General features: G+C 34.9%; 1 protein-coding gene across 1 annotated transcript; it reads left to right on the plus strand.

The window, feature by feature from the left end:
* Positions 1-3,210: 3,210 nt before the first annotated feature.
* On the plus strand, positions 3,211-3,675 carry LOC111991057 (secreted RxLR effector protein 161-like). Its single transcript, XM_024022833.1, has one exon. The coding sequence runs from the start codon at positions 3,211-3,213 to the stop codon at positions 3,673-3,675; it is 465 nt and encodes a 154-aa protein (XP_023878601.1).
* The last annotated feature ends 7,829 nt before the right edge of the window (positions 3,676-11,504 follow it).

Genomic DNA, 11,504 nt, shown 5'->3' on the forward strand with positions numbered 1-11,504 from the left:
GTTTATCAGAGGTGATTGCTTGTTATTTCTCTTACCCATGTTGTTTTTGGTTCGGATTTATTGTTTTTTTTTCTTTGTGTGTGGGTTTGGCTTGTTCTATATGGTTGTTATTATCTTTTATTACTAAAGATAGTATGTTGATTCTGCCTTGTGGTTATTGTCTGCTCTGAGTTGGTTTGATCATTTCATTCTCTTGAAGTCATATCTCATTGTCATTTGTTTTGTTTTGGTTTAATCTAGTTTTCACTACTTCTGTTCAACTGATTATTACTTGTTGAAGTATGTGGTTGGGTTTGTGCTCTAAAGAGCTCTTGGTTGTTTAAACTGTGCTCTTTGTCACAATAAGATATGCATTGTATTGTTGATAGAATGTTATATCCTTTTCTGATCTGTGATACCTCTTTTACTGTTTGAATCTCAACTGTATATGGACTGAATGGTGATTTCAAACAATTTTTTTTAACTGTTGCTAATGTTTAAATTTCATTCATTGTGCTATGTCTTGTTGTGGCCTTTTTTGCTTAATTACATATGGCTCCCACACCTACAAAGAAGAAAACTGCTGCAAAGAAGGCTGACAAAAGGTTGAAAATGGACAATAATCTGTTTAGGTCTGTCCAGCATTTTGAAAGATACAGAGATTCTTTCATGAAGGGAACTATAATCTAGGAGAGGTTTGTGGATCTAAATGATTTAAAAGATACCTTGATTCCAGACTATTTTGAAGGCAGAGGATGGGAGAAGTTATTGGGTGACCTACCAGTTGTGTGTGAACCTTTGATAAGGGAGTTTTATGCAAATGTGATCATCAGGGAAGATGAGCTGAACTATTGGATTAGAGGACATGAGTTCACCATAGATGCTTATGATATTGATGAGGTTCTAGGACTTGAGAGATTAGAAGATCATGAGTTCACCAACTACAAAGACAGGATGCTATCTTTAGACACTGTCCAGGCTCGGATTGGTGGTGTTAAAGAAAAGAGATGTCTTAACACTACTGACTTTCCTACTGACATAAAGTGTCTGACCACCATAATGATATATAACCTGTATCCAATAAGGAAGATGACTACACTGACAAATGCCAGAGCAATCTTTCTCATGGAGCTCAAGGAGAAAACTTCCATTGAAATCAGCTCCTACATATTTGACACTATTATGGAAGAGACCAGAACCACCTCCAGGCCCAAGTTAATCTTTCCTAGTCTTCTTATGAGATTGTTTAGAGCAAAAAGTGTTGCAATCCCTCAAGATATTAGTCCCATGACTCCTCTATCAGCCATAAACAAGCTAACCTTCACAAGGACACAAGTTCGTCTTCTAAGTGATGATGAGAAGGGTGACCAAGGAGAAGGGGATCCTATGGAAACTGAAGCAGAAACTGCAGGACAATCAGTTACACCCAGAAGTAGAAGCAAGAGGAGTAAAGCTTCAACCTCATCAGCTGCACCTTCAGATGCACTCCAGATCATCCTAGAGAGGATTGATGGACTCAGAGAAGTTCAGAATGAGCATACTGAAAGGATGGCAACAATTCAAGATCAGCTAAATGTTCTTTCAGCCAAGTTTGACAGCCTTAACTCCCAACAGTAACCCTTTGGCCATTTCGGTCAAAAAGGGGGAGAATTCTTGAAGGGGCAACTCTTGAGGGGGAGTGCCATTTTGAGGGGGAGCATGTTTCAAACATTGTTTTACTTTATGTTTAATGCCTTTTGATACACTATGGTTAATATGTTGTTTTTATGGTTTAAAACTCATGATCTTTATTATTTAATGATGTTTATTCAGTGTTTATTTATTGGAATGAAGAAGACATCGTATGAAATTTGGAGAGAAAAGAAGCCGAAGGTGAAATATTTTCAAATATTTGGGAGCAAATGTTATATTCTCAATGATAGAGAGAATCCCAGAAAATTTGATGCTAAAAGTGATGAAGGGATATTTCTAGGTTATTCATTAAATAGCCGAGCGTATAGGGTGTTCAATAAGCGCACTAAGATGGTAATAGAGTCAATAAATGTGGTTATTGATGACAGCATATCTAAAAAGGAAAGTGACGATGGTGAAGGATCGATCCTGAAGAAGGGGGAGGTTGAGGACAACATGTCACAAGATGATGATATTGAGATAGAATCACCAAAAAAAGAGTCCACACCTTCTATACCAAGAAGGGAGACTAGATCAACACAAGGGCCCTCCAGCCCTCTCATCCCTCCGGAAGTTCAACCTTCGATCTCTCGAGATGAAGAACCTTCTACCTCCAAGAGACCGTCATCAAGGGTAACTCTCAATCATCCATTAAGTAATATCATTGGTGATGTAAATGAGGGTCTTCGTTTGAGAAAAGGTCCAAAATATAGTGTGAATCATGTGACGTACAATTGTTATCTTGCTCAATTCGAACCCAAAAAGGTAGAGGAAGCTCTTAGAGACGAGAATTGGATAGAGTCCATGCATCAAAAGCTACATCAGTTTGTTAGAAATGATGTATGGGAGTTGGTTCCAAGGCCCAAAGATACCCATGTGATCGACACCAAGTGGATCTTCAAGAACAAAACTGATTAGGATGGTGAGGTTATCCGAAACAAGTCTAGGCTGGTAGCTCAAGGATAGACTCAAGTGGAAGGCATAGATTTTGATGATTTGTTTGCATCAGTAGCTAGACTAGAGTCGATTCGTATTCTACTGTCTATAGCATGTGTTATGGATTTCAAATTGTATCAAATGGATGTGAAAAGTGCATTTTTGAATGGCTTTCTAAATGAAGAAGTATTCGTTGAGCAACCAAAGGGATTTCAAGATCCTCACTTTCCGGATCATGTGCTAAGGTTGAAGAAAGCATTGTATGGGCTGAAGCAAGCACCAAGAGCATGGTATGATTGTCTCACAACATACTTGTTGGATCGTGGATTCAAAAGAGGCCAAGCTGATCGAACATTGTTCGTAAAGAGAGATGAGAAGTCTCTTCTAGTGGCTTAAGTATATGTGGATGATATTGTCTTTAGATCCACAGTTGATCATTTGGCTCATGAATTCTCCGAAGAAATGAAAAGGGAGTTTGAGATGAGTATGGTAGGGGAGCTGAACTATTTCCTAGGGCTTCAAGTGAAACAACGGAAAGATGAGATATTCATATCTTAAGAGAAATATGCCAAAAATCTTGTTAAAAGATTTGGACTAGACTCTAAGAAATACATTTCCACTCCAATGAGCTCCTCATCAAAGCTAAGTCGGGATGCAGCAGGTATAGAAGTGGATCCAATGCTCTATCGAAGCATGATATGCAGTCTCTTATATCTCACTGCTAACAGACCAGACATTGCCTTCAGTGTAGGCGTATGTGCTCGATTTCAGGCAGCCCCTAAAGAGTCACATTTAACAGCAGTCAAAAGAATTATCCGCTACATAAATGGCACCTCTGATTATGGAATTTGGTACTCAAGAGATTCAAATGAATGCTTAGCTGGATACTTTGATGCTGATTGGGCCGGTTGCATTGATGATAGAAAAAGTACTTCCGATGGATGCTATTATCTTGGAAACAACTTGGTGTCATGGATGAGCAAAAAGCAGAATTTAGTCTCTTTATCAACAGCTGAAGCTGAATACATTGCTGCTGCAAGTTGCTGTGCTCAATTACTATGGATGAAGAAGCTTCTTCATGATTATTGAATCACTCAAGACACGATGTGTGTATATTGTGATAATACAAGTGCCATAAATTTGTCAAAGAATCCAGTTCAACACTCGAAATCAAAACATATCGAGATTCGGTACCATTTCATTCGAGATTTGGTGGAGGAAAGGACTGTGTACTTAGAGTTCATCAACACTGAGAATCAGAAGGCAGACATATATACTAAACCTCTAGATGGCCCAAAGTTTGAATCTTTGCGTAAGACCATCGGTGTCGGTATCATTCCCTGAACTCTATCTCTTGTGTGAACCTATACTACTCTTTGTTGCATACTTATTGTTGTGGTTCCACATGTTTGGTTTCTAGAAGTCCCTCTTTTATCTGTTTTGGTTTGTACCAGCTATTTTCTTGTTGATCTTACTTTTCTTGTTCTGTTTTGGGTGTGTTCAAAAAATTCAAAAACCCATAAAAAATTGAAAAATCTCAAAAGTTTGATCACTTGTTTTGTGTATGTCACATGTAAGTTTGGCCTAGTACCTTCATACTTATGGCGTAGTGCATTTATGATCTTGGCTTGTCATGTATGCACTCATTTATTTGTGGGAGAAATCTCGAACACTATGTGTGACTGTTGTAAATAGATATTCAAGCTTGTCATGAATGATTGGTCAATAGTCTTGTTGGTCTTGATACTTGCATAGACTTGTGTCTATATCTCTTCCCACTTTATTTTTCTGTTTTTGCAAAAAGAGCTCACCAAATGTAAATCTCCAAATGAAAAGAGATATTGAGCTGCAAAAGCCTGTCGCACACACTAGTATTCAACTAGGAAAAAGGGAAAGCGACTCTTCTTAATGTTTTTTTTGGTGCTCAAAAAGCCAAAGGCTAATCATTAATGTTGAAATATCATAAATTTCAAGCACCAATCTCAAAATGAGATGTTCTTGTCCACACAAAATAAATTGGACCAATTGTTATGCCTTATGTAGTAGCCAAATGAAAAGTTTCTAAGTTTTATATTCAATGTGTGGGAGGTCATATATACTCATTTCTATAATGGAGATAGTCCACTGGATTTCGTATCAGTTATGTATGACTCGATTGAATTGATCATTGAAGCTTCGCTCTAGTCTATAGACTATTCCACATTTGATACTCACACACAACACACAAGACTTTGATTCAATCAATGCCTATCTCATTTGTGTGATTGTACATGTTCAAATGTGATGTGTATGCTCAAGAACTGGTTGATCAAACCCAAAATTTTTTTTGAGTGTTTTATTTGTTTTTGGAAGTGATTTTATACTTTCGTGTCTTTTGTTTTTGTTTAAAATGCATTTGTGTGTTTTCCTTCAAAAAACTGGGTCAGGGGTTGTTTTGCGAGAATCTCGTGACTTAGAGCTTCCCGCGAAAAGGGCTTGAGGGGAATAATTTTTCAATTATGTCACACAGAAACTCTTGTGACTGTATCGCAACTGTCTCGCAACCAATAGCTTCTCGCAAAATGCTGTTTGGCTAAAAATTGGATTTTTCAAAATTCAGACAGAAGTTACCGCGACTGTCTCGCGACTGACTCGCTACTCTCTAACCCACGAAAAGCGCGTGTTTTCACTTTATATGTAGCAGATGTGACAGTTTCTCAAAAATTTCTCATTTCCCTCGCTCAACCTCTCTCGAACCCTTTTTCAACCAAAATTCAATTTCTATCAATACCCATCATTTTCAAGCATCTTTTCTGCATTGTCAACTTCAAGGTATGTCTTCTAAAGCATTTTCCTTCAAGTTTCTCTTAGTTTATGCAGTATTTTCGTTAGGGTTTCAACAATTTGGGGATTTTCGAAAATTTGAATGTGTTTCTAAATTGGGTGAAAATTTTTCAAATTTTTCGTTTGGCCTATGTCCCATTTGTTGTTTGTGCCTTTATGTTGGCCCCTTTGTGGCATTTTGACATGTATTTTGGGCATGATTTCACCATGTTCATGCATTGTTCATACTTAGAGTACACTTGTGCATGCTAGGTGTTTGACAAAATGTCCGAGTGACATTTTTGTGCCAATTGGAATCAAGTGATTTCAATCTATGGGTGTTCACTTGTTTGACCACAAGACATTATTCTGTAGATAACTATTACATCGATACAATATCATAGTGAGAGGATTACCAAAATAGATTCATACTTTTGGAAATAAACTTTTGAAGTTATCCACAAGGATATGAATTAGATCCTTGTCTTACGTAAAGGCAATAGATGATATAAATATGGACTACTGGATCAAGGTTATGTGAATAGAATTAGAGTCTATTTAAAGTCTATAACTTGTAGAGGTGTCTAATGGCATTAAGCCTATTGCTTTCAAATAGGTCTACAAGCAAATGAGATTGATAGATTTGAAGGTGCGACCTTCAAAATCAAGACTAGTGGCGAAAAGATTTATTTAGAAATAAATAGTTTGATTATGAAAAGATTTTTTCACCAATAGTTAAGTTTGATTCTATCTAGATTCTCTTATTCATTATATTTCATTTTGGATGAAATATGGTAATGGATATCAAGAAAGCTTCTTTTAGTAGCAATCTTGAGGAAGACATCTATATGATGTAACTAGACTTGTTCATAGCAAAGAACCAATAGTGTTTAGTATGCAAGTTGCTTAAAGTCCATTTATGGACTAAAGCAAGCATATGAACCATAAAATATTGTATTTGATCAAGCAATCAAATTGTTTGATTTTGATCAAGTATTAAAAGGCTTTAAGTGTGTAAAAGGTATATAGAATAATAAATTTCTTAATGCATGTTGATGACATTCTAATAATTTAGAATGATGTAGAGTTATTGTCATCAATGGAATTTTTTGTTGTCTAGTCCAGTTTGATATAAAATACTTGGGAAAGATGGTCACATCCTAAGAATTAAACTTTGTTAAAATTCAGAAATCAGGATGTTGGGTCTATCTCAAACTGCTTAAATAGATTAGATTCTAACAAGTATAGCATGTAATCTTTAAGAAAGGATTCTTTCCTTTTAAGTTTGAAGTTCCTTTATATAGGACTATAGTCTTAAGACATATAAAAGGAATAGCATACTAAGACGGTTCCTTATATCAAATTTTATAGGAAGTCTTTATGCTATGCTATGCTATATACTAGACTAAATATCTATTTTGCAGTGGCATAGTAAGCAAATATCAATTAAATCAAAGATCACTTAATTTAGTGGGAGTAAAGCATATATTCAAATATCTTAGGAGAATGGGGGATTATATGCTTGTCCACCAAAGTGAAGTGTTGATAATTATTGGATGTACAAATACTAACTTATAGTTTGATTGTGATTCATGAAGTTGGACATCAAGATATGCGTTCATCCTAGGTGATGAAGATACACATTAAGCATAAGTATTATTTCATTAGAAAGATATGAGTACTTGAGAAGAAGTAGTAGAAAAGATAATTATGCAATAAATCTGACTGAAACTTGTTTCCAAACCTTGCTTTAGAGTGACTATAAATTACTCTTAACGGAGATAAGTGTCGGATATATGGTAAATTGTCTTTGAGGGCAAGTGGGAGATTGTTGGGATTTATGCCCTAAAATCCAATTTATTGGCATGACATAAATAATTAAATTGTTTAATTATATGAGATTATCTATAAATGAACTAATGGGACATTATCTTAGTTTATGAGATGTATAGTATGTGATTTCTGTGAAAAGTCACAGAAGATATAAATCATAAATTCTTTGTAAACTCAGAATTTTAGTTCGTAGTCGGCGATGAAATTGGGCATTTTATCTACGAAAACTATAACATATCAACTAAGATAAGTTGTCTTGATCATAGAAGTAGAGACTTCTAGTTGATATGCTGATATGTTTTAAGAGTTAAGACATATTGAACTGGACCGCTGTGAGATTTATTATTCTCCTAACAACTGTCAATTGAATAATAAATCTTATGACTTCTATTTACATAAACTCTAAATCTTAAGAGAATAATGGATCTGATCATGAGATGTAGGTTGCTTTGATATATTAGGAGTGAGATCTATAAGTTACGGTCAAAACCTCAGAATGTTGGGCAACCACATTTAGTGTTGATGTTCATATATTCTTAAGATGGAATTCGTAATCTCTTAACGGAGATATAAAATATTCCCTTAAAATAAGTTTAATGGGTTTGGTTATTCAGAGTGTTGAGCCCAACCACTTTAGTAATAAGTTACTAAAGTATATATTTATGAAATTAGATTTCATAAATATATAATGAATAATATAAAGGATTAAACCGAGTACTCAAGGATTAAGATGTAGTAATCTTTAAAGTGGCAGTCTACATTCATGACTTTGTATTACTATGAATATTTTAATGAAGGGGTTGCATGTATAATAAAGTCTTGGGATATAATTTATTAATAAGGCCTAGAGTGTAATTATATTCTTATAGTGGTATTGAATATAATTAATGGTAACTTTGGATTTGTCAAGAGTTGACAGAAAAGTCCAAGGCCTATTGGAGCTAGAGTCTTATTTGTTTCCTTTGGTCCCACCTCAAGCCACAAACTAAAGCCCAATTGGGTAGGCCCAAAAGGCTAACCCAATTAGATAATTAGTTATTATTTAATAAGAGTTATTAAATAAAGAAACTATCAGAATAGTTAAAAACGTACGTATGATGAAAAGAAAAGAAACCAGTTTTTCTCCACAAGGAGAAGAAGAAGGATTTTTTCTTTGAGAATCCATGTACAAAAGACTGATTGAGAGACCACACATCTTGGGCACCATGTGGAATTAAGATGAAGATTAAAGGTATTCTCAAGTCATGATTTTGAAATTCACTGCATCAAGGTACGCTTCCTGTTCTTTGTTCTAGAATTCAAGGTTACATATTATCTTTCATGATTGAAGTAGATCCGTGTTTGTTGCTTCCGCTGTGTGTTTTGTATGAGATATAAAACCAGATTTCCCAACAGTTAACAATTGTTGATTTTTGTAGGTTTGGATGTATGAGTATTTTAGGGTTGGGCCATAACTTTTGGAAGATGTTGCTAATGAATTTTCAAGGTTCTTGCATTGGATACCAAAGAACCACCTATTAACACTTCCAAAGCACTCTTTGAAGGTTTGGCAAATAGTGATTGGTGGCTTAAACATTGGATATGTGAGCTTTAATTTTTTTTTTTCTTTCATTAGTGGAAGTTTGACTTGATTTATTTCATGTGGGAATATCTTTTAAATGTTGGACTCTTCGCAAATTTTAGATGAACTTGGATCCTTGGGAGGGATATTAGGGTTATGCTAAATGTACATTAGCTTTGGAGCTAAATGAAAGTAAGGTTTTATTCGAATGTGGCCATGGTAGATATTGGTGTCTTGGAGATCGAGTACATCAACAGGTTTACCATGAATACCCTCCTGAAGTGATCCCTATCCATCCTTGTCCTTCAGTTTGGTTGGCCAACCTTTTAATTGATGATAAAGTAGCCAATGCAAGAGTTGACCGCACCATTCTTGGGATACCTGAGGACTATCTTGAATTTGTGAAGACTCATTTGCAAGGTTGCTTAGTTGATGCCTCTGGAGCATCAATAAGCTTCCTCTTTTTCCAAATTAATTTGTATCATCTTTGCCATTTTTTTCATTTGTGAAAGTGCTTGAATGTTTCATCTTTAGGCTTCATCCCATAGAGTGGGGGATTCTCTTAAAGGTAGGACTAATCCTCCTCCACCTAGCAATGTTGATGGTCCTCATGCTTCCTTTGTGAAGACATATCCCAATTTTCCAGCATGGCAATATGAGATAATGAATCCTGATGGGTCTTACAGCTTTGTGAACTTAGACCAACTTGAATATACTCTGAGTGTTCCTTGGAATGGCCTGGTATATTTCCAAACCCTTTTGATCTTTCATCTCATGCTCTTTGTCCTCTTGACTATTTCTAATTTTAAGTCTTGTGTTCTAGATTTGTGTCGACCTTATGGAGGAGAGTATGAGGATGATTAGAGGCTTGCAGCAGGTTACATGCACCCATTCTTCTCAATATGTGCTCAACGAGGTGAACTAGGTAAGAGATGATCCTTACTTACCGGCTTTTGCTTGAAATTCATAGTGATGATTCTTCAGAATAATTGAATGGCAAATGCCAATGCCAACATGAGAGATTTGGAAGAAATGATCAGGAACCTCAAGTTTTAGGACAGGTAGCCAGAGCCTCAACTTCATACTAACCAAGAACAACAAGGGAATGCAAAGGGTGATTCTTCTAGAGGTGGGCCAAGAAGATCTTCCTGGTGGCAAACTTGGAGTCCATATGACGCTTGACTGTATCTTTTTATTTTCCTACAAAAAACAAAACATCCCTTAGTTAGATAACTTGTATCACCTTTCAACATTAGCTCATTGATCTTTGAAAACTTTGGTCTTGTAAGGATATGATTCAAACAAGTTTATAATTTACCTAATGGAACCTTGTTGTGCCAAAATTTGAATTTACTTGATAGGTTTTGACATGGACAGTGGCAAAGCTAGGATTTTAGTTAATGGCGGGCAAGATCTAAAGTAAATATATTTTTAATTTTTTTTTAAAAAATGATATAAAGTATAAACCATTGTGAGCAACTGTATTTCATTTTCATAAAAAATTATACTAACAAATAACAACCAAAGCAAGAGATTAAATTAAATATATAAAGACATTAAAATCAGTTTGTCCAACATTACTAAAAAGTAAATATTGAAGACTCTTGGATTCATGTTGTACTTGTATTATCATCTAGACCTCTTTAGAAGTCAAATCTTGCCATGAGGGAAGCTTGCCTATTTGTGGCCTTACTAATTTATGGTGTATTATGTATGTTATATTCAACTATTTAAGTTTTGTAATGCAATGTTTTCTCTATTTGATGCTTCCATTTCCATTTCTTCCAACTTCCCAGTTAGGATAGTTGCTTTTTAGCTACCTTTGTATATGCAACTTTCATAATATAGTGAAAATTTAACACATCAAATTATTCATATTTAGGGACGCGAGTCATGTAATCTAACTTTTCATTTTCCCAGCTTTGTTCTTTAATATGGTTGATTGCTGTCTAATTCTAATTAGTGTAGCAATTAATATGCATCTATATGGAGTATGGACCCAATAATTATATATCATACTATTTTTTCTCACTACAAATGCTTTGTTATAAAGCCACAAACAATTGAAATTTCTTAAAATAAAAAAGGAAAATTTGGGGTAAACTTCCAAAGTGCCATGAATAGTGACATGCTAAGTCCTAGGAGAAGATAAAAGATTTTTAAATAAAAAACAATGGTAATGTCATTTTTGGTTTAAAAGTGGAATAAAGTGCCTTGAATGCCTCTATGCCGTGTAAATTTTCCACTTTCTTTGGTGTCAGAGTTATTTTCATGTTTAAGTAGAAATTGCTTCTTTTTTTTTTTTTTTTCTTTTTTATAATTTATTCTTAGGTCAAAGAGGGCAAAGCATTTAAGTGTTTCTATATACTAGTACTCATGAGCTTTTTTAGGAGGAGTCAAGGGGGCAGTTGCCCCCCTCAACCCCCCTTGGCTCCACCCCTGGACATGGGTGTTCTCACCTAAATGAGGCATAGCATAATGCCCCTAGTTTAAAATTTTATGCATGATGATTTTTTTTTTTTTTTTTTTTAAGAAAAAACTTCTTTAAGATAAAGAGATGACTGATTTTTATTTTTAGAAAATGGATGGCACATGGCCGAATGCCCTTTGTTTGGAAATGGATGCATTATTTTGAAAACCTTGAATTTTGTTTTAGAAAAAGATGATTTTTTTTCTTTTTCTTTTTTTTTTTTTTTTTTTTTTTTTTTTTTAAATAGATGTG

The sequence above is a fragment of the Quercus suber genome, unplaced genomic scaffold, assembly GCF_002906115.3.
Source record: "Quercus suber isolate HL8 unplaced genomic scaffold, Cork oak 2.0 scaffold_514, whole genome shotgun sequence".
Lineage (NCBI taxonomy): Eukaryota > Viridiplantae > Streptophyta > Magnoliopsida > Fagales > Fagaceae > Quercus > Quercus suber.